The following is a 22,596-nucleotide window of genomic DNA, read 5'->3' on the forward strand; positions in this document are numbered from 1 at the left end:
AGCGCGGGAGTGGTCCGGAGGGCGGGCTGTGCGCCTCCTCCCCGCCCTGCTCCCGCCTCAGCCCCGGGAGCTCCCGCGTCCCCTCCTCCCCGCCGTCGCGGGTCCTACCGAAACTCGGAGGGCGCGCAGTGTCGAGACGCCCCCCACGGGGGGCCCCCAGGACCCCGGCCGCGAGGGAGGGCCCTGGCGGTCCGGGAAGAGGGAGAAAGGGAGAAATTCGAGAAACAAGCCACTCGGGGAGAACCAGACAAACCGGGTCCGGGCAGGGCGGGCACAGCCGCCAGGGCGGAGTCGGGTCTGGGGCCCCGGGAGTGGGGGGCGGGTTCTCGGGCGGGAGGGGGCGCCCGTGTCGGCGGCTCAGGACGCGGGTGGAGGGGTGGGGAGTCCCGAGGCCCGTGCGCTTCGGCTCCGCCGATCTCCTCGTGACGCGGCACCCAAGGCCCGGACACCGACGGGAGCCCAGCCTCGGAGGCGGGAGCTCCGCCCTCGGCACCGCCCCAGGCTGGAGCCCAAATTCCCGGCGGGGTACTGGGGAAGGGTGAGGCTGGTGTGCGGTGGGAGGTTGGAGCGCCGCGCCGCCGGGCGAGGAGCGGGACACTCAGGCACCGGAGGCCCGAGCGGCCAGGGGTCCCGCGGGCGCCGGTGGACAGCGCGAGCGCTGGCGGGCGGCTCCACGCGGGCCCGCCCCTCCCGGCCTGTGCCCGCCCCCTGCGCGCCCCGCCCCCTCCTTCCCGCAGCCCCCACCCCCGCCCGGCTCCTCAACACAAACTTTCCGTCCCGCTCGCTCCCTCCTCCACGCCCGGCGCCTCCCGCTCCGGCCCGGCTCATTCCGTACATTCCGGCTAGCCCCCTCCCACGACCCCCCTCGCAGCTCCGCGGGCCCGTGGAGCTGCCCGCCCGGAGCGCCCCCCGAGCTCGGACCAGGTAAGCCCGGCGGACTCCGGGAGGAGGCCTTGCCTGGGAGAGGTGGTTGGTTGGTTGGTTCTGGATCCGGGGAAACCCTCAAGAGGGGCAGGGTCCCGAGCTATTGTCCAGCCTGAGCCGGAGCCCCGATCTGGGTGCCGGGAAGTTTAGAGGGAAGGGGGAGAAAATCTCTCCGGGAAGCCCCGCCCCCCCACCCCCCCCGCAACCGGGACGAGTCGGTCCGCGGAGGTAGGGCAGCCGGGAGATTGTGTCCCCCGTGCCTTCGCCTGTCGGTCGGTACGCGCTTCGGGTGTCCGCACGGGCACCTGAGACCGCACGATTGGAGGGCCTGCCACCGGGACTTGTATCCGGGGCACCCAGTCCCGGGCCCCGCCGCCCTTTGGACTCCCGGCCCGCGCTCTCCTGGAGCCCGCCGGGCCCCAGCTCCACACAGGCCTCGGGCCGGGCCTCCTGGCGCCCGGGCGGGTTCTTGCGCGCGGTGCCCGCAGCTGCACTGAATTGTGGAGGGTGTCAGGGAGCAAAGTTGTGCGCCCGGCCTGGGTGCCCCCAAGAGGCAGGGGCTCAGTTCTCTCTAGTTCTGCTGCCCGCGTCAGGATGGGGGTCGGAGTTCCAGCTTGAGCTCTAGTCTGAGCTCGGTGAGCCTGGCTTCTGAGGGGTTGGATATGGGGCCTTCGCGGCACTTCTTCAGGGCCCTTCTTTAGACTCTGGAGTATTGGAGGGCGGCTGGTGCACCCTTTCCCACCCGGGCCCCCACCATTGTGTCATGACCTATTCCTGCCTGGAGGGAGGACTGGGGCGCTGGCCTGGTTCTGTTTTCCAGTCCTTCCAGGCTCTGGGGCAGTGGCATTGAGACCCCACTCTGTCACCTTTCCTTAAGAGGGGCCCTGGTCCAGAACTGAATTCAGGGAAGGGGGCATGAGGCCCTCCGGAGGGCTTCCTTGGGCTTTCTCCTTCTGAATCTTCCCTCTCTCCAGGTAGGAGCAGAACCAGGTCAGGCCTGGACTTGTAGTCCAGCATAGAGGAGGGGCATGGGGGCTGGACTCAGCTCAGAGGGGCTCGTGCTGGTGGTGGCTCTGTGTATCAGGGTCTCCTGAGGCCTAGTTCTGTGAAAACATGTTCCATAACAGAGCTGGGTGCCAGGGCATCTCCTTGACCAGGATGCTGCTTGCAACCTGGGGCCAGGAGGGAAAGCAGAACTCCCCAAAGGTTCCAAGCTTGGGGAAATTATGGCCCCTCCCTTTCAGACTTCTATAGCCCCTTCCCAAGACCCTCTCCTCTAAGGATACCCCTCAGAGTACCTGGTTTTGTGCTCTTCTGGGTTCCTTATCACCCTATGGGCAGAGGATAGACAAATATATCTTCCCGGATTGGCTATCTATCTGGTGAGGGTCATTTCAGGGGCCCTGGATGCCCCCTCCTCCTGGAGTCCCTAGGACCCTATAGGATTCTCAGCCTCTTGCCACCCACCCCCTGCAATCTCCTAGGAGGTAACTGTAATTAATGCTAATTAACACATTTGTGCGGGGCATGGCTAAGCAGAATGGTCAGTGGTTCACAGGAGAGAGCTTTGAGTGTATGTGCCCGTGTGTACACGTGTGCCTTCAGCTTGTGTGCCCCAAGCCCCAGCCCACCCTCACAGGTTTTCAGACCCTAATACATACTGCTGTTGGAGACAAACTAAAACCAAGAGAAGATAGCTCAACAGAGGAAGTAAAGAAATTAGGGGTCTGGTCCCAGATGAACCTTTCACTAACTGTGTCAAATTGAAGTCTTCTTGGCCTTTTCTGGGAGCCCTCCAGAGTCTCTGTAGCCCCCCTCTGCCTTCCTTCTCCCATTGGAGCTTGAACCAGGTGGGTTCAAGACAGGTGGGTGCGTGGTCCCAAATGGTACAGGGAAGAAGGCAAGACAGACAAACGAGAGGGTCAAGTGGGGAGGCAATGAGGAGTAGCTATACCAGGTAAGCATGGCTGAAAAGTTTGCCTGCAGCAGGTGTCAAGGGACAGGGAGGCCAGGGGAGTTGGGGAAAGCTGTCGTCTGGAGTGGGATGCGGCAGGGCTGGATGGGACTGTTCAGAGACCACTTGGATGGCCGCCCCTCTGCTCCACTCCCAGAGCCCTCTTGGGACCCACTAGGGCTCACTGTGGAAGCAGGCTGGAACAGAAGCTGCCTGTCCTGCCCACCTCCTCCCCCAGGGTGCAGGGGAGCGGAAGGGTGGGTTCATGGTGAGGGGAGAGAAGGAAGCTGGTGGTGCCCGCCACAGGGAGCTGGGGAGCCACAAGGGGTCTGAATGCTGCCCTTCTGTGGAGGTGCCCAGGAGGTCCCAGCCTCTTTCTCACACGGGGCAGCAGAAGCTGTGAGTGCAAAGGGTGGCCTTGAGGATCCAGGTCTCCTTGGCCCTCTGGACAGCCCTGAGGGCATGACAGGAGCCTCTCTAGTTAGAGCTGGGAGGTCAGCAGGTCACACTCAACCCTGTCCCCATGGCCTTTCCCTGAGGGTCGGCTTCAGAAGAGGCTGCTGCCCAACTGGAGAGGGCCCTGCCCATTCCCTTGGACCCACAGGGGGCTGGAGGATAGGGCCAGAGAATTCCATCCCCCTGCAGATCCGCAAAACCTCAGCCCTTGGGGTTTCCTAGAGTGCTGATTGCTTCCTGTACTCCCTGCCAGGCCCGATTGGACAGGAAGTGATAGAGGGAAAACAGTGCAACTGTGTGTGACGCCGGGTGTGTGAGAGGCCGGGAGTGGGACGCTGTGTGGATGAGACCGTGTGTGGGGAAATGTGTGTGGGAGAGGACCCTGCTCCAAACGGTTCCTGTGAGGCTGGATGTGTATGTGAGAGAAGCTTTCTGTGACTGTGACATTCATGCGTGTGAGAGCCACTGTGACATTTTCTCTGTGTGAATGGCAATATCAGTCCCCGAGAGAAACTGTGAATCTTCACGTGTGTCTTCCGGGTGTGCCACTGTATGCATATGTGGGAAGTTGTATGGGTGACATTCTGTGTGTGTGGCCATCACACTGGAGTCTGTGATGGAAACTGCTTGGCTGTCTGTATGCCTGTGGAGGACAGTTCTGTACGCATACATGAGGCTACATGTGTCAGGTGCAGAACCAGTGACATCCTGGGTGACAGGATGCTACGGCGTGACCACTTCTGATGTCATATTTTGTGAAACATCATGAGATGGCCTCAGCTGTGACTGGGCAGGACACCAGGTATGAATAAAAGGATAAACTGTGGCTGTGCTATGTGTGTAAGGGCACGGTGGGTCACATCTGAGGTGTGTGCTGTGGCCAGGATCTGAGTGTGAACACCGCAATGTGGGTGAGCAGCGATCCGCCACCCCAAGTGCACATGTCTGTGTGAAAGAACTGGGGTGTGACTGAGACCAGCTCTGTGGGTGGTCACTATCTGAGCTGGTGTGGGTGACGTCCTCAGGGCTGTGCCAGGTAGGGCGTGGGATCCTGTGGGTGATACCTGTGGGGGCCTGAGACCCCAGTGCGTGTGGCATCTACGTGAAAGACAACGAAAAAGATGTTGTTCAAAACCATGAGAAGGAACGTCCTTGGTGCCACTCAGTCGTACACACAAAGGTTTAAATGGTAAATCTTAGGTTTTATGTGTATTTTACCATAATATAAATTAAAGAAAAGGAGGGGGAGAGGCGCAGGTGACAGGGAATGTGCAGGACAGTGGCAGTGACCAGAGCACATGTGAGAGAGGATGAGCACAGAGGAAGCCTGAGTGACTGTGCAGCTCAGTGCGGGACCCAGGGCATCAGGGGTCTGAGACGGGGCCCACTGATGTGTTAACTGAGACCAAGACCCAGGTCCTGGGGTTTCACCGCAGCCATGCCCACTGATACCTGGGTCTCCCTCCTTGGGCATGGGACCACATGAGGACAGTCTCAGAGAGCCAGCGAAGGAAGTCCAGAACTGGTCCATTCTCTGCAGGAGACTTGAGGACTCTGCATCTCCCTTTGGCCCACCCCCTACAGTGCTTCGGGGAGGGGGGCTTGACAACCAATGGATGGGCTTTGGAAAAGGAAGCATGGGGGACTATCCACCTCACACTGTTCCAGAGAGAGCCCCCACCCCAAGTGTTTGGGGGAGGAGGGGCAGAGTCTTGATTCCCAAATTGGAAGCACATTAATGAGCTGGGGGAGGGGGTGGAGGCCCCCATCTCCTCCTAGTGGGCTCTGCAAATTGCTTCCTCCTGTAAAAATCTCCATCCTGCTCCAGGGAAGAGGGTCCTCCCTCCCCAGCTTGGCAGGGTGTGGCCACTTGGCAGGGTCTCTCAAGGGTCCTTGGGCTGGAGGTGGGGGACGCAAACACCATCCTTACTCCCTCCCCCAGCCCAGTTCCAACCAGAATGTGGCCACTTCTAGGGTGGGAGCCTTTGGCAGCTGGAGAACAGCTGGCCCACTGTGGGGCTGGTGGGCGGGGGCAGAGGGAGGAAAGGCCAAGGGGGTGGGGAGGCTCGCCAGGCCCCCCTTGCTGCCCTCCCATGCTCAACCCTCCTGCTCAGCTAAGCCCAGGGTGAAGGCAGGGGGCTCACAGGAGACCTTGGACTTCACAGATCCTCCCACACTTGAATGGAGGACTGGGGTCTGGGGAGCGGGAGACGTGGTGCCCTTGTGGACTGGTGCAGGGTTGTGGGGGTGCAGGGGTAGGTGTGCTCCTGCCAATTTGCCTTGTCTAGTCTGTGTCTCCCACCAGGGTAGCAGTTCTGGGGGAGCCCATGCTTCCGCCTGGCCCTCCCATCCCCTTGAAAAGGAGCTATAGGGCCTGGTGGGATGGAGGCAGGGGCCCGGGCCTCTGCACCAGCCCCAACTCTGGCCTCCCTCCCTGGAGCTGTCCAGCCAGTTCTTCCAGCAGGTCTGGCCCCAGGGTGGGGAGTGGGCAGTAAGGTGCCCCTTATCTCCCCCAGGGCCCCAAAGCCTGCTCTCCCAGCCTCCTAGCCCCTATGCCTGCCACCACCACCCAGAGTCACCTTCTGACCCAGGAAGGCTGAGGGCCTGGGAAAGGAGAAGCAGGTGGGGCTGGTCAGGCGGGGTGAGGGTGAGGAAGCCCACCTGAGGCTGCAGCTTGAGATGGAGGGGTGAGCCCTGGACAGGAGTGGGATGTCCTGCATGTGGCTGACTCCATCGTGGCCTTCCTTGTCACTCCTTCCTTTTAGGTCTGCCCTGACCTCTGGCTCTCTCTGTCCTTGTCCTGTCTTTCTCCACCCTGCCACCCTGCTGCCTGTCTTATCTGGATTCATTGGCCTTTCCCCTCCAGTCCCCTTTCCTCCCTCTGCTGCATGTCTCCATCTCTGGGTCTTGGTCTCTGTGTGATGTGACCACTCTTTCTTCTCTGCTCCCCGCCCCCAGCTTTGTCTGTCTGTCTGTGGCTCTGACTCTCCTGCAGGGTCTCCCCGGGTCTCCTCTGGCTCTCTCTGTGGTTCACTCTCCAGGTACCTTGTCTGGCATCCTGCTGAGTTGGCCTCACTCTGGGACTCTTCTGTCTTGTCTGTGTGTCCTCCCCTACCCCTCCTGTCTCAGGCTCCACTCCCCAGCCCTCAGAGTCTCCTTGCCCCTCTTGCTGTTTTGCCCTGGGGCTGCCACCATCCTGCCCTCCTACCCCAGTCATCCCCCTCCAGGTTTCGAACAGCAGCTGTCCAGGCCAGTCCCAGTGGGGCAGGGGCTAGGGGGTGGGCACCTGAGTCGCTGTCCTTGCTGCACACAGGGTCGTAATGCTGGGAGACAGCAGTCAGGTGGCTCCTCACGCTGAGCCCTCCTCAGAAAAGCAGGAGGATGAGACCCCACCAGCCCCCAGCAGCTGCCTGCTGGGACTGTGCACTTGCTCGCCTCCTCCTGGGGTACCAGCACCGCGGCAGACCTGCTCACTTGTGCTGCTGGGCAGAGCTCTGTTTTGGGGGTGCCATCTGCAGGCCCCTGTGTGGGCACCTCTGCCCCCAGGGGCTTTCTTGGGAAGTCAGTCTTGCAGGTGCCTAAGAGCCATCGTGAGGGAACCGGGACCCCATTCTCTCCTTGACTCGTCCTTTGGGCCCCCTCTGTGCCCCTCCCCCTCCCCAGCTGCCCTAGTCCCGCCACCAGGGGCCACCGCCCCGCCCCCAGTCTGTCCCAGCTCCGGGCGGGCGGGCGCTGCTCTGTTCGCCATATTTGGCCACAGTGCTCCCGCGGGGGCGGGGCGGGGCTGACATCACCCGGGAGGGGAGGGGGGGCACCGCCTGGACAGGGGAGGCCACAAGCTGCTGTAGAAGTCTGGGGCTGCCAGGCCCCCCATGCGCTGGGCCCCAAGCTGCTCTGAGGGAGGCCTGGGGAAAGGGGCTGAGGACTCCCCTGGGAGGGTGGAAGCCACCGGAACCCCTCTCCCCCTCCCCCTGACAGCCAGGCTGATCCCTGGGGAGAGGCCGAGCCTCCCAACTGCTTCCACACGGGAGTCCCTGGTCCCACAGCATCCCTCCCCACCAACCAGCACCCCTCTGCCCCCTCATTCCTATTCCAAGCATTCACCTTGAGACTAGGGGTCTGCCTACTGCTTCCTGGAGTTGGGGACAGGCTGGGGATGGGAGAATCTGGCCCTCTGACTCTGGCTACCCACTGGCCATGGAAAGAATTTCCTAGTGGTCTCGCAGGCCTCCCACCAAGGGGTGTACAGCAGTGTGGGGGTGGGTCTTGAAGTTGCTCCAGCTGCTTGCACTGAGGGGACCCTCTGGCCTGGACCCACTGGGCAGTTGTGTGAGAGCTGGGCCTGCTCCCTTAAGAGACGCAAGCCAAGTGCCCCGGTTCGGAACCCTGCTCTAGCGCTCACTTGCTGTGCTTCCTCGAACCAGTTGTTGAACCTCTCTGTCCTTGGCTTCCTTATCTGTAAAGTCAGAATAATAACGTCCACTCAGTAGGATTATGGTGAGGATTAAATGAGTCAACGTGTGTAAAATTCCAGAGCCATGCCTGGCACATGGCAGGTGTTGTTATTAGTAGTAAATTAGGTCTGGATTCAATGCCTGCCTGATGCGAGGACTACTCCAGTCCACTAGGGACCCCCCTCGGGCTTCCCCAAGCAAACAGGTGGCTCCAGAGGAGAAACCCACCCCCACCCATTCAGCAGGGCCCGGAATTCATCTTCCCCTCCCTGGTCCTGATGGGTCTCCCATCCAGAGGACACCCTGCCCCCACTGTGTTTTCTACTGCCCAGAGCAAAGCCCTCGGATCACAGCCCCATGGGCCCTTTGGCTCCCTGGACTCTGCTATTCATGGAACATACAGGTTCTGGGTGGAGGGGGTTTGAGGAGTCTCGGGTGTTGGGGGAACTGACTGGGTGTGCTCTGAATTAATAACCCAGCCTGGCAACTGCCCGGAACTCAGTTTACAGAGCCCTGGCCCATCTGTTCTGTGGGCCAGGACAGGGGAGGCGTGTGGGTGGTTTATGGGCTGCCGTGGGGCCGTGGAGGTGAGGGAGCAGGAAGTGGGATGGAGGAGCGGGTGGGGTTGAGCCTGGCTGTTGACCGGGCACCTTCTCGGCGGTTCCCTCATCAGCCAGCAGTGCTCTCCTCTTGGAGTTCCTGGGGCATTTCCTGCCCTGCATTTGGGTTCGTTGGCAGGGTTCTCCTTAGTTATCTATTTAGGGAAGGTGTAGCCATTCCTTTCCCAGGTCAGGGACCCTCCTTATCCCACGAGTGTTCCTCAGCAGGGCTGCACTGATGCTCGGGCAAGAATGAGGGGTGAGTTCCCTGGTGGGATCTTCCTCTGCTGGGTGAGAGCCACAGTGCCCCTGTGAGCTGCAGGAAGCCCTTACCCTGTCCCTTGTGTCCCTCCTAGCCGCTCACCTTGGTGCCTTGGCAGCCATTTGACTTGGGAGCCTGTTTTCCTTAGCGTTGCTCCCATAGCCCCTTCCCTGACTTGGTTCTGACTGAATGCATATGAAAGGGCTTCCCCCATGCAAGTGGTACACAAAAGCAGGTGTATGGCATTGTGATCACTGTTGCTGTTATTGGTCACCACCAGTACTATTTCTTGAGTGTTCTGAGCCAGGCATGGTACTTTGTCATTATCTCATTTAAATTTTAACCCTTACAACCCCCCTAAGAAGGTCCTTTCCTCATTTTACAGGATAAAGGCTCAGAGAGGTAAAGTAGCTTGTCCAAGTTCACACAGCTCTAAAGAAGCATAACCTCTGGTTACCTTCATCCCACTTTGGAGCACTTGGGAGCACCTGCCCTGGGGTGGGGTCAAAGGTCCAGAAACGGTGACTGGGGGATGGGAGATGGCTGTGGTCAGAAGGACCTTGGCACTAACCCTTCTGCCTCTGCCCCCCAGGCTCAGGCTGCCCGGTGGGCTCAGACCCAGAGCCCAGAGCAACCAGCACAATAGCGTCCAACAGCTGGAATGCCAGCAGCAGCCCCGGGGAGGCCCGGGAAGATGGGCCCGAGGGCCTGGACAAGGGGCTGGACAACGATGCCGAGGGCGTGTGGAGCCCAGACATCGAGCAGAGCTTCCAGGAGGCCCTGGCCATCTACCCACCCTGCGGCCGGCGCAAGATCATCCTGTCGGACGAGGGCAAGATGTACGGTGCGTGCGGCAGGCGCGGGACACTGGACTGGCCACCCTGGCCCCGCCCCCTGCTCTCTGCCCCTCACCCAACCAGTTGGGGAAGTCCTGGAGGCCGGGCAGGCGGCCGGCGAGTCTGGGCGTGCAGCCTGCGTGTCTGGGGCCTCTTCAAACCCGCCGGGCGGCCCGTCCGCAGCCCACACCTCACCCCGCCTGCTCCGCCTCTCCTCCCGCTGCCGGCCTGGAGGTTTCGGGGTGACTCAGTGGGCCCAGGAAACTGGGTCAGTCCAGCGTGCTCCAGACCAGGCCTGGGAGAGGGTCCCTGCCCTGGGAGGGTGTGGGAAGGAGGCCTCAGGGGTGAGGCCTGCCATGTGGTTTTGCAGGCTCCGGCCAGGGTGGGGTGCAAGGTCATGTTGTGAACCAGGCCTGTGCTGGGGGGACTGGGGGCTTTTCAGTTCTTCAGACACCAGCCCCTCCGGGTTTTCTGGCCTCTTCTGCCATCTTGCTGCCTCCAGAAGACAGCATCCCTGTCCCGCAGGGCACCAGAGGGAGCTTCCAGAACTGCCTTCTCTGGAATAGCCCGAGCCTTCCCGGCCTGGTCCCATGCCAGCTGCCCCAGCCCTCCCAACAGCCTGTGGCTGAGGAGGCAAGCCCCTAGCCCCCTCCCAACATCAGGACCTTGGCAGCGCGGGAAAGAGCAGACCTGTCCCGTCCCTCCGTCCCACCCCCATGCCCCGCTTGGCCTCAGCACCCACACCCACTCTTGGCGCAGGCAGATGTTCCAGGGTGCCTTCTGTAGGGCGGGGGCGCCTGCCCCCACTGCCACCTCCCAGATGGCTGGGGCAGCCCCACAGGGTATTTTTAGACAGGGCCGAGGGAGTGGGGTGGAGAGGGGCTGGGTGATGGGCGGAGCTCCTGGGGATGGCTCTGTCATGGGAGAGGAATTTGGAGAATGTGGCCATTCTGGGGAGGCCAAGGGGTTGGGGGACAGTGGGCATGGATTTGGGGGTAGAGGTCCCGTGGATGCTGGCACACACCCGACTGTGTGTCCAAGAGCCCCCTGCACAGGGCCTCGTTCCCCAGGGTTCTTGGGGGCTGAGCAGGGACCCCACAAGGCTTTCAGGCAGCTGGGCACTCTCTTATGGGGCAGGAGACGGCAACCTGTGATGGATGGCAGCCACAAGGACATGGTGACACACAGTGACACCTCCACACAGGTTGTCAGTGTGGGAGACGTGATGGATACACCTACTCCTTCCTTCCTGTTTTCCTGGTCTTCCCTCACGAAAGAAGGGAAGAGACTCGTCCAGGGTTCCCCAAGACCAGGACAGAGTGAGGCTGGAACCCAGCCTAGCTCTCTTAGGGGTGAGGATGGAGGCGTGCGCTGAGGTGTGCACCCCTGGGGCACACTGGCTCATACACGGGTCAACCCCCTCCACTTCCAGATATGAACGCTCAGCTTCCAAGCTGGTGACCCAGGAGGGAAGCAGTACTCCAGGCTGTGAGTGACGGGTGCCACACAGGGCCAGGCCTCCTGGACCCCACTGTCTGGCTGTCCTGCCACACACCTGCCCCAGGTGTCTGCAGGGACACCTGTCAGGGCCACCTCCTCTAAAACCCCCACTCCCACCTCTCCTGATGAGCAGCCCCCCAGGCCCAGCACCTGGGCCTCCCCATCCACATTCACCTGCCCGCCTGCCGACTTGTGCAGCTTGGGGACAGAGTGGAGACCGTAGGGGAGGGTCCCTGTGGGGCGGGACCTCCAACTCCGGCTCTGCCCTCTTCCTTCTCCTCATTTTCTCTCTCACCCTCATCTAGGCCGAAATGAGCTGATTGCACGCTACATTAAATTGAGGACGGGAAAGACGCGGACACGAAAACAGGTACAGAGACAGGCCAAGCTCCCCCGAGACTGCGCCCCTCTGTGGCCTCTTCTAAGCTGCCACCTCTGCAGAGTGGCCTGCCCAGCCCACCCCCGCATGCCTCATCGCTGCTCCCCTGTGACCTCACATGCCCACTCCCAGGTCCTGGCCCCATGGTCCTCACCTATAGTTCAGGGACTACAGAAGTCCCCAGCCTGGGTAGGCCAGCCACCATCAGGGAGACGGACAGATGGACAAGTACAGAGCAGGATGGCCTGGCCAAGGGAGGGGTGTGCAGTGCCCCAAGGAGCAGATGTGCATCTAACCCAGAGCTGGCAGGGGGAGGGGGCAGGAGGGCCTCCTGGGGGAGGGGGCACTGAGCTGCGTTTTTAAGAAGAAACAAGTGGTAGTCAGAAGAAGGGAAGGACCCTTCCCCACTGGGCAAGTTGGATGTGCAGATTGCAGTGCAGTCCCGCGCCACCGAGGTCCATGGAGGACCACGGGCATGACGGTCTCCACCACCGAGCCTAGTGCGTGGCAGGCCGCACACGCTGATGTTTGCGCCGTGGCAAAGCCACTAATGACACGCTTCTCAGAACTTTTCCCGTCGTTTAGCGACACTTGAGTATAATCATAAGAATCCTAAACCCACTCAGAGCTCATTTAATATCAACTCACTTAATCCTCTCCCCCACCTTAGGAGGTAGGCACAGTGATTGTCTCCATATTTTGGATGAGGAAACTGAGGCACAGGGAAGTTAAGGAACTTCCTCCGTGTCACCTGGCCCCAGGCTGGGGGTGGATCCAGGATTCACCTCCTGGACAGGGTGGAGCCACGGGGGGCAGGGTGGTGTGGAGGAGGGAGGGGCCCTTGTGCAGCTGGAGGTGTGGGCCACAGCCTCCCCCAGGGGAGCAGGGGCTCATGGCGGGTTTACAGCAGGGAGTGCAGGGTGGCAGCTGTGGAGGAAGAGGGCCCTGGATCAGCGAGGGCAGCAGATTAGGGAGGGCCAGGGGGAGGCAGGGAGGCTGACCTGGAGGTGGAGGGTGCCCTGTACAAAGCTGGTGGTGGTGGTGGGAATGGAGAGAAGCAGCGATGGCTTCTGGTCCAGAGAGAGCAGGGGAGTGGTACAGGAAACCCAGAGGGCAATGGGTTGGGCCGAGTTGCATCTGGGGTGCCTGGGAATGAGGCTGGGCTGGAGGCAGGTACCTGGAGGAATGGAGGCCAGCTCTGACCTTCAGCCTCCCACCCTCCCTGTCTGGGAGGGATTTGGACCATGCACCACCTCCCTGGGTCCCTGTGTGTGCAGGTGACAAGGCTGACCTGCCCGACCCCCAGCCCCAGGGGAAGGCCCAGCATGGGGTGCAAATGACACCTCATGTTCTCGCCATTTACTAAGCGCCCTCCCTGGACCCCCCTCGTGTTGTGCAGCATGAATTCATTTAGCTCATTCTGAGACGCTGCCGTGTAGGCAGGCACTGGGGACGCGGCCGGTGGCCGCCACCCTGGTCCCTGGGCCCATGAAGGAGTAGTGCCCTTTGTTAAGAACAGGGACTCCGGGCTCAGACCCCCAGTTCAAATAACAGCTCCACTGCCAGGTGGGGGTGCGCAGTTCACCTCCCAGCCTCAGTGCTTCAGCCTTTAAGTGAGTGACGGTGGAAGGTGCCGGAACAGAAGTGCCCGTGAGCGTTTGCTGCCGCCACCGCTATTACAGTCACTGTGGCTGTCGTTACTATAAACAGAGAGCCATCCTGGGCCAGGAAGGGAGTGCTCTCCTGCTTTAGCCAAAGCAGACGCGTTCACCTGTTTCTCAGAGAGAAGGGGCTGGGGACCATTAAGCCCGGCCACTTTGACCAAAGGCCCCAGGGGTGGGGTACAGCGATCAGACGGACACGTCCCCAGTCTCGAATTCTGGTGCAGCATCACACCCGCTCCCCGAGGGCAAGCCTGGCAATGCCAAGTCCAAGAGTGGGACTCCCTCCTGCTTTATTTTCAGTTAGGACTCTGGGTTTTGTGTCTAATGTCCCCTTCAAAAGGGACCCATCCTGCGGTTATGTGGATGGCCCATGTGTTTGTGTGTGACAAAGACCAACTAGCTGATGGGATTTTTTGGCAAAGAAATGCAATTTTAGTTCTTTTCAGATACATGCAGCAATTAATAGCAAGCGCAGTGCCTCCATATTGACCAGACAGCTGAATATTAAATTGGGATCAAGTCCCATGTGACTTCCAGCTGTCACAGAGCTGGCCATTTGGAGGCAGTGCCCTGTGCCTGAGGATCTGAGGGCTCCTGGTAGAATAACTTGGTGGGGAAGCAAATGGGCTGGGGCGTCAGGCATCCTGGGTTCCAATCCCAGCACTAGCACGGAGCTGGGCGTCCTTAGATACGTTGCTTAACCCCTCTGTGCTTTGGTTTCATCATCTGTCAGAGACTGAAGTAGCGTTGCTGTGAAGATCAGATGAATTCATGTGTGGAAAGTGCTGAGAACCATAGTGCGTGTGCTTAGTACACGGCGCTGAGGCAGAACGTGGTCCTTCCTCTCTGTGCCCGGGAGTCTGACTCCCGCATGAAGTGCTACAGCGGGATCAGGCCACCGAGGTCCTAACCCAGTAGCAGCGGGGGCTGGTGAGCACCGCATACAGAGTAACTTGCAGGCTGTGACTAAAGAGGACAAGAAACTTTCTTTACACCGGGCTGGGGTTGTGGCTCAGTGGTGGAGCGCTTGCCTGGCGTACACGAGGCACTGGGTTCCATCCTCAGCACCACATATAAATAAATAAAATAGATCCATTAACAACTAAAAAAAAAAAACAAAAACAGCCAATAGCGAGTGCTGGGGCTGACAGTGGCGGGTGAGTCTCTGGGACTCGGGGTCAGTTCCTTGACAACATCGTCTGCTGCGCAGGCGCACGAGCCCAGGACGAGCACACCAAGAGCGCGATCAGCTCAGGGTTGCCCTCAGAGGCTGCAGGAAGGAGGTTGCGGTGAAGAAGTGCAATTAAGAGCACTTACTGTGTACCCCCCAACCCCCCACCCCGGCTGGCATGTTAGTCCAAGGAGAGGGCAGGCACGTGTGTTAGGGGAAGAAGCTGAGTTTATAGGCCAGCAAGCTGTCGTGGTGGACAGGAGGACTTGGTGTATAATCCAGTGACTAGCTGGAGCATCATGGCCACTAGCCTCTGTGGTCAGTTAGAAAAAGGTATCTCCTCTAAGGACACCAGTGATAAAAAGAGGGGAAAAGACACCCTTCCTCTGATTTAGGTGCAGCCCTGTATCAGGACTGGATTTCAGCTGTCACTGGTACCCTCTGGGCCAGATATTCTTGTGCAGTGAACGACCTTCATAACTGAACGTGGTGGTCCTGGAAGAAATGGTGGGCTCTTAATCAATACAAGACCAAGAAGCAAGCAGAATTAGCAGTGCCAAGAGTCGACTGCCCGCAGTTTCCCCATTTATATTTGGTCCCCCAGAGATGAGGGCTGGGATGCTCCCTGCCCATGGCCACCCCCTGGCTGTGCCTCCTCACTGTCTGTTTTCCTCTCTGGTGGGACGCGGGGCGGCCCCTAGGTGTCCAGCCACATACAGGTCCTAGCTCGGAAGAAGGTGCGGGAGTACCAGGTTGGCATCAAGGTACGTTGGGCGCCTGACTGGGCCTTGGGGCCGCGGGCCCTCCGTGGCCCCTCCTCACAGCGCCTCTGCCACTCTGCACAGCCCGGGCCTCTGCCTCAGCGCTCTCCAGCCCCACCGCGCCTCTTCTCTGGCTGAAGCTGTGTTCCCGCCTCTCTTTCCGTTCTTTCTTTCTCTCCTACTCTCTCTACAGGTCTCTAGCCACTTGCAGGTTCTAGCCAGGCGGAAATCTCGGGAGATTCAGTCCAAGTTGAAGGTATGGGGCCTCCTGTCCCTTGGCCTGGCCCTGCCTAGGAGGGGGCTGAGAGCTGAGAGAGGGTCTCAGAAACACGAGTGTGAGCAGGGAGCCCGAAGGCTGTTCCAGGCCTCACGGGGCCACCGTCCCTGGAGACCAAGCAGGAGCCCAGTGGGGATGGCAGCCCAACAGTGAGGGAGAGGGAGACCGGCCTGGGGCCTCTGAGGCCCATCTCTCCTCTGTTTCCTTTTCTCCTTCCTTCTGCTTGCTCTTTGCTAACTGCATGGGGACTTTAAGTGGGCAGGCGCTGGCGGGAGCTGGCTGGCAGGGCTAAGGAGGTGGGCATGCCATTTCCTCACAGTCCCAGCTGCTCTGTGGCTGAGGGTCTGGGTCTGGGTTTGGAGTTGGGCCTTGGCAGCCTCACGGGTTGCCTGTGTGTGGTCTTCCCTGCCCCCAGCTCCCGTGCCTAGAGCACAGTTCCAGAGGACACAGATCCAGGGTGTGCCAGCTTGTGTCCCCTTCATCCTACCCTTTCCAGGGCACCCCCAGCGGGCAAGCACTCTGCCGGGGGGTGGGGAGTGCCCACAGCTGCCTCTAAGCTTCCCTGGGCTCCTCAGGAGCTGACAGCCAGGTGGGCACTGGGTGTGGGTAGGTGAAGAGACATGTCCCCTCACCCCACAGAGCCGTCACTGTGTCGCTTCTAATCTGTCCTCCTCTCCTTCACAGGCCATGAACCTGGTAAGTAGCACCGCCTCCCCGGGGAGGGTCTAGAGCGCTGCAGATGGAGTTTTCAGATTACAGAGCACAGGGGACTTGGGGTGTGGCTGGGTGGTAGAGGCTCGCCTAGCACGCGCCAGGCCCAGGATCCAATCCTCAACACCGCAGACAAACCCAAAAAACAAATTATGGATTATGAAATCAGTTTAATAGGTTTGCAAGCAGCATTTGTAAAAAATGAAATCCAGTTGTTCTCAAGCTTCAGTGTGAGCAGGTCACCTGGAGGGCCTGTCCAAGCGGATCTCTGGGGCCTCCCCCAGGGTTTCCGATTTGTTAGGTCTGTGCTGGGGCCTGAAGCTTAATTTTCTCACCTGCTCCCTGGTGATGCTGGTGCCGCCCACATGTCATACTTTGAGAACCCCCAAAGAAATAGGAATTATGAGAGTAGGGGCTGGGGATGTGGCTCAGTGGTAAAGTGCTTGCCTGGCAGGCATGAGGCCCTGGTTTCAAATCTGCAAGCACCAAAAAAAAAAAAAAAAAAAAAAAAGAAAGAAAGAAAAAGAAAAGAAATTATGAGAGTGTACAGTGTACAAGGGGAAATATTTTGATAGATACAGTCCTCTGTTTCCATGGGTTCTGAAGCTGTGGATTCAATCAACCTCAGATTTTAAAATATTTGGAAAAAAATCGTGTCTGTACTGAACACTTACAGTTCTCTTTTCCTTCCTATTATTCCCTAAATATTCTAGTGTAAAAATTATTTATGCTGGGTGCAGTGGCGCACATTTGTAATCCCAGCGACTCAGGAGGCTGAGGCAGGAGGGTGTTCAAGGCCAGCCTCTACAATTTGGGGAGACCTCTCTGAAAGTATACTGGTACCCACACCATCCTCCCAGTCTCTTGGGGGAGGACAATTTGCATATAATTTGCATTATGTTGAGTATAAATAATCTGGAGATGATTGAAAGGACCCAGAAGGATGTGTATAGGGTCTTTGAAAATGCAGTACTGGCTTACTTAAGGGATTTGAACACCCGAGCATTTGGATCCCATTCCCCGAGGACACTGAGGGACAGCCCCAGTGGGTGGTGGCATAAAGCAATGCTACTTCTTACTATGGATTGTGGTCAGGGAGTTGACGTACACTCAGGAGATTTGGGCTCAGAGAAGAGACTCCCAAGACCACAGGGCAGAGCTGAGACTGGAGTCCACACCTGGCCTCCCAGAGCCCTCTGGGCAGGGGGGCCTGACGCAGGTCTCACTCCGATCCTCCAATTCCCAGGACCAGGTTTCCAAGGACAAAGCCCTCCAGAGCATGGCGTCCATGTCCTCTGCCCAGATCGTCTCCGCCAGCGTCCTGCAGAACAAGTTCAGCCCGCCCTCCCCTCTGCCGCAGGCGGTCTTCTCCACTTCCTCAAGGGTACTGGGTCCTGGGAGGTGGGGCTGGGTGTCTGTGCCTTGGGGCATCGTGGGTACTGAAGGGCCCTGACTTTGTCCCATCTGCAGTTCTGGAGCAGCCCCCCTCTCCTGGGACAGCAGCCTGGACCCTCTCAGGAGTGAGTACTGCGGGTCCCTCGTGCCAGCCACGGGCTCCCCCATCCGGGCTCTGGCCACAGCTGTGCAAAGTTGGAATGCAAAACTAAAGGGCCAAAGGCGGCAGCAGGCTCCGTCTCTGCTCCTGGGCTTGTGCATTCGGCAGCCCCGTCATCTGCTTATGTCCGTCCCTTCGTTTATTTTTGACGGGGTTCATCTGAGTCAGTCAGGCAGTCAAGCATACTGGGCTTCTTACAACACTTATTGTAAGTCACACCCACAGTTTAATGAACAGCTTTTCAGGGTGGGGGTGGGGTGGAAAGGCGACCTTAAATGTGCCCATCAATGTTAAGCCTCGGCAGGATTTCATAAAAGTTAAAATGTGAAAGAAACAGAAGGTTGTGTGTTAACTTGTCAGCAGACATTCCTGAGTTTCAGCAGAACTAGGTGACTTCCTACTGGGGACCCAGATGAGGGGCTGGGGCTGGTGAGAGGTACCAAAGTGGGGTCTCTAACTACACTGCACCTGTCCGCAGCATCAAGCCCTTCGCACAGCCAGCCTACCCCATCCAGCCACCCCTACCACCCGCGCTCAGCAGTAAGTGACCCTGCAAGGCTGCCCACCACCGCCCCTTTTGGCACTGCCCCTGTGCAGCATGCACATGCGTGCCTGTGTGTGTGTGTGTGTGTGTGTGTGTGTGTGTCTTTGAACCCTGGTGCACCACAGCTACAGGAGACTGGGACTTATACAATGTTGCTTCCAGAACTCTGGCAGAAAACACTATGTAGTCAGTTTACACAGCTACATTTATAGATGTACTGTGGCCGGAACTCCCCATGAAACAAATACACCAGAATCTTCGCCTCTCTGGGTGTTGGGGTTCTGGGTAGTTATTTTCTCTTTTTACTTCTTTGCACTTTGTTTATTTGAATAGTGACACGAAGAAGTGTCTTTGTTGTGCACTGGAAGGGCTACCTTTTGTGGTCATACAGGCGTGCACTGTACAGGACACCACCAGGGGCGTCAGAATCCTGCCTGCGTTCCCACTTGGATGGCACCATGTGCTAATATGCATGGAGCCCCTTTGCAGGCAGAGGCAGCTTTGTATGTCATCACGTGCATGTGCCCGTGCAGCTGAGGCTCCATCCCACCTCGCAGGTTATGAGCCCCTGGCCCCGCTCCCCCCAGCTGCTGCCTCTGTGCCTGTGTGGCAGGACCGCACCATCGCCTCCTCCCGGCTGCGGCTGCTCGAGTATTCCGCCTTCATGGAGGTGCAGCGAGACCCCGACACGGTAACGGTTTTGGGGTGGGGGTCATGATGTGTGCAATTGTGGAAAGACTGGCTGGGTGATTCAGGACCACATCTCAGGATCATGAGTTTGGGGGTCTGACCACCACAGGCGTCCCCCTGTCCGGGCCTGTGTGCTCAGTGCCCCCTGACCCCGTCTGGGCCCTCCCCACAGTACAGCAAACACCTGTTTGTGCACATCGGCCAGACGAACCCTGCCTTCTCAGACCCGCCCCTGGAGGCAGTAGACGTGCGCCAGATCTACGACAAGTTCCCTGAGAAAAAGGGCGGACTGAAGGAGCTTTATGAGAAGGGGCCCCCCAATGCCTTCTTCCTTGTCAAGTTCTGGGTGAGCCTCCTGGTCCCTCTCTGCTCCCAGCGCCCTCACCCCAAGCAGATGTCCAGCTTTCTAAACTGACCCCCTAACCCAGCCTTCTCCTGTGGCCTGAGGGCTAGAGACAGGTCCTTGGGTGTGACAGCTCCCTCTGGCCTCTGCCAGAACCTAAGACGTCATCCCCACCCCACTCCCAGGCTGACCTCAACAGTACTATTCAGGAGGGCCCTGGAGCCTTCTATGGGGTCAGCTCCCAGTACAGCTCTGCCGATAGCATGACCATCAGCGTGTCCACTAAGGTGTGCTCCTTTGGCAAGCAGGTGGTGGAGAAGGTGGAGGTGAGTGGGGGCTGGGGCCAGGGTGGGTGGGCCAGTGTGGGCAGGCCGGTGATGCCTTCTGGCCCTCCCAGACGGAGTACGCCCGGCTGGAGAATGGCCGCTTCGTGTATCGCATCCACCGCTCGCCCATGTGTGAGTACATGATCAACTTCATCCACAAGCTGAAGCACCTGCCCGAGAAGTACATGATGAACAGTGTCCTGGAGAACTTCACCATCCTGCAGGTGTGTGGGCAGCAGGGCTCATGGGGCGTCCCAGGAGGGCCACGGGCCAGGGTGTTGACGTTGAACAGCAGGATGGTGGCTCAGATGTGACAGACCCACACAGAAGGGCCTGCCTAGCTTCCCTGCCCCTGGCTGCCCTGCTGAGTCGCCCTACCTGCCCCCCAGGTGGTCACAAGCCGAGACTCCCAGGAAACCCTGCTCGTCATTGCTTTTGTCTTTGAAGTCTCCACCAGTGAGCACGGGGCCCAGCACCACGTCTATAAGCTTGTCAAAGACTAGGGTGTTCTCTGTGCTTCAAGGATGCAAGATGAGCGTCTTCTCCACACACCTGCCTGGCACCCCTGGGAGTCCAGGTTGAGGACTCTTCCACCTGCCAGGCCTCAGGCCCTGGACCCAGGAGGCCTCCCTGCCCATCCCTGGCACACACACTCCTGCCACTGTTCTGTGCTTTAATTGTGGGAGAAGAGGAGGGCTCAGCAGTGGGGCAGCTTGGCCAGGGCACTGACCACCATCACCTGGCTCTGTGGGAATAGAAGACACCCTCAGGCTCCAGTGTGTGGCTCCTAGTCTCCAGGGGAATGTGCTAGACCCAGGGAGGTGGCTTGCAGAATCCAGGGAAAGACCATCAAGTTGGGGTCTGGTTGAGAGAGGCCCACCCATGTTTCTTTGCATCTTCTGTGTGCCAGATCTGATGCCAGGCTCCCTATGTGGCCTGTGTAATCCTCAGACCCTGCAAAGCAAGTTTCAGTGAAGTACTGCAGCTCCCATTGGGGGGACAGATAGAGCTAGAGCCCAGGTTTACACCACCTCCTGGGGGCTGTAGAGGCACGAGGAGAGGAGCTGGGTTGGGGGCCCAGATAGAATACCTGCTCCCAGCATTCCCCCACTGCAGGGGAGCAGCTGGGACAGGGCAGGGGAGCACAGAGGCTCCTAGGTATTCTTCCAGTCTGCAAACCAGTCAGTGGCACCAGACCCTCCATACACCCTCCAGGGTAGCCCTGGCTCAGATGTAGGGCCAGGGGAAGGCGCCCCAGCCTCTGGGCAGTCCAGAAGGGTTTGGTTAACCCTGGGTTTATTTTTCCCACCTTTTTCCCTGTCCTGGGCCACAGCTTCCCAGTCCTGTTTACCCTTCCCTATACCCAGGCCTCTGAGGGCTGGCCGGCCTGTGCCCCAGCCACCTCTGGGTATTTATAAGTTTCATATGAAGTACTGTGCCCCTTCCTTACCACCACCCCACCTTGCCCAAGCTTCCTGAAAGTCCTCACAATTTGCATATTGCTCAGGCCACCTCCAAATCCCACCTAGGTTTTATAATGTTTATTATATATATTTTTGTGTATTTTTTAAATCCAGCTGTGATGGGTTAAATCATAAACATGGCTCTGGGCTGGAGCAAGGCCCTCAAGGCCTAGTTCCTGCTCAAAAAGAAAAAAATTAAAGTTATTGTTTGTGGGTCAGTTGTGAACAGTTGGTTCCAGACCTTACTAATCTACCCTAGAATCTGGCCTTCTAGCTCATTCTGGTCCAACCTCTAAAATTTATAGATGGTCAGATTAAAAAGCATTCCTTGCTTAACCAGTGACTGGCAACAGCAGCATTCCTGTTTGTTGATTCTAAGCTGAGCCAGGTCTACTGCACTAGTGAGGAGTGTCCCTGGGGGCTCCTGGAGGCAGAGATTCATTTAGGCAGCACCATGGTCACTCTATGCCAGGCCTAGGGGTGAAAGTCATCCCTGGGTGCAAGATCTAGGCTCTAAGAAATGACTACTGAGTGCCTGAAGCCTCACCATCATGAGGAGTCCACAGCTTACCTTCAGAGGACTGCGTTCTACCTGAAGCACTAACCCACAACCCCACTGTGAAGATCATGGGACATTTCGAAAACAAGGCCCCAAGAAAACCACCTCACTCTAACTCCCAGAGTTAGTCATGACTAACATATTAATATACAGCTTATTTTAGTATGCAGTCTTTCACCCTCCCAATAAACTGGGTCCTAACTAGTTTTAGCTTTCCCCATTCCTTAGCTTATGGAGGATGCTGTTCAACAATCCTGGCTAGTGGCCAGAAGAGGAAGGAGGCTGTGCCTGGCACCTGTCACTTCAAGCTTCACTGCTCATCCTTTACATTGTAGCCAGCTAGCCATCTTACCAGAAAGCAGGAGTTACAACTTACTCAAAAATGCAAAATCTTGGGTGAAAACCTCATCCTTCAGTTCAGTGACAAACTTATCTTGGCAACTATACACTGAGGCACCAATTTTATGCTTTGAATTAACTTCAGCAATATTAAGCAGGTCAGGTGCATGGTGCATGCTAGTCCCAGCTACTTAGGAGGCCGAGGATCATTTAAAGCCCTTGAGTTCAAAGCCAGTCTGGCAACCTAAAGAGACTGTCTCCTCCAAACCACACACACACACCTAAGGATGCACTGGTTATTCTGTTTACCAAAGTTAAATGAAACAGATCTAAGACAAAGGTCAAACCAGCATAGGCATTTCTACACCAGCACTGGGTGCTGGAGTCAAGTACTTTAACAGGGAATAAATATCTCAAGGCCAGGGAAGTGGTTGAGCCTGCCTGGGGAGAGTCTGGAAATTTCCACAACCTGACTCCACCCATTGCTTGCTCTACAAAGTATCAACAGGACCCCAGCAACTAAAATTCTGTGTTGTCCCACACTTTCCTGGCCTTACCTTTCAATTTAGAACTCAAAATATGAGACCCACAAAGATGATACTAAGGACTCTATATACATGAAGCAGCTTTGCCCCTCAGGTTATCTGAAAAGCTTCAATCTTGTCAGCACACTACTATCACATACTCTAGGTATGAGATCTAAAGACTTGCATGACTGATGGAAGAATGCCCTCTAGTTTGTGGTACCCAACTGCCCATCACCAAGGTGACAAACCACACACAGCTAGCTACCAGTAATACTAAGGCATGCAACTATCAGCATGGAAAG

At 58.1% G+C, this 22,596-nt stretch overlaps 1 protein-coding gene across 1 annotated transcript in view; it reads left to right on the plus strand.

The window, feature by feature from the left end:
• The window catches only part of Tead3 (TEA domain transcription factor 3), a 21,386-nt gene extending 299 nt beyond the window's left edge, over positions 1 to 21,087 (plus strand). The window contains exons 2-15 of the mRNA XM_047559213.1: positions 544 to 924; positions 9,242 to 9,493; positions 11,291 to 11,355; positions 14,901 to 14,963; positions 15,154 to 15,216; positions 15,922 to 15,933; positions 17,195 to 17,332; positions 17,419 to 17,468; positions 17,982 to 18,043; positions 18,605 to 18,738; positions 18,910 to 19,083; positions 19,266 to 19,406; positions 19,478 to 19,630; positions 19,796 to 21,087. Of these exons, the coding sequence (XP_047415169.1) occupies positions 544 to 924; positions 9,242 to 9,493; positions 11,291 to 11,355; positions 14,901 to 14,963; positions 15,154 to 15,216; positions 15,922 to 15,933; positions 17,195 to 17,332; positions 17,419 to 17,468; positions 17,982 to 18,043; positions 18,605 to 18,738; positions 18,910 to 19,083; positions 19,266 to 19,406; positions 19,478 to 19,630; positions 19,796 to 19,909 (1,802 nt within the window). The 3' untranslated portion in view covers positions 19,910 to 21,087. The remainder of the gene's footprint in view (positions 1 to 543; positions 925 to 9,241; positions 9,494 to 11,290; positions 11,356 to 14,900; positions 14,964 to 15,153; positions 15,217 to 15,921; positions 15,934 to 17,194; positions 17,333 to 17,418; positions 17,469 to 17,981; positions 18,044 to 18,604; positions 18,739 to 18,909; positions 19,084 to 19,265; positions 19,407 to 19,477; positions 19,631 to 19,795) is intronic.
• Positions 21,088 to 22,596: the final 1,509 nt, after the last annotated feature.

Source organism: Sciurus carolinensis, chromosome 7, assembly GCF_902686445.1.
Source record: "Sciurus carolinensis chromosome 7, mSciCar1.2, whole genome shotgun sequence".
In the NCBI taxonomy this organism is placed as follows: Eukaryota; Metazoa; Chordata; class Mammalia; order Rodentia; family Sciuridae; genus Sciurus; species Sciurus carolinensis.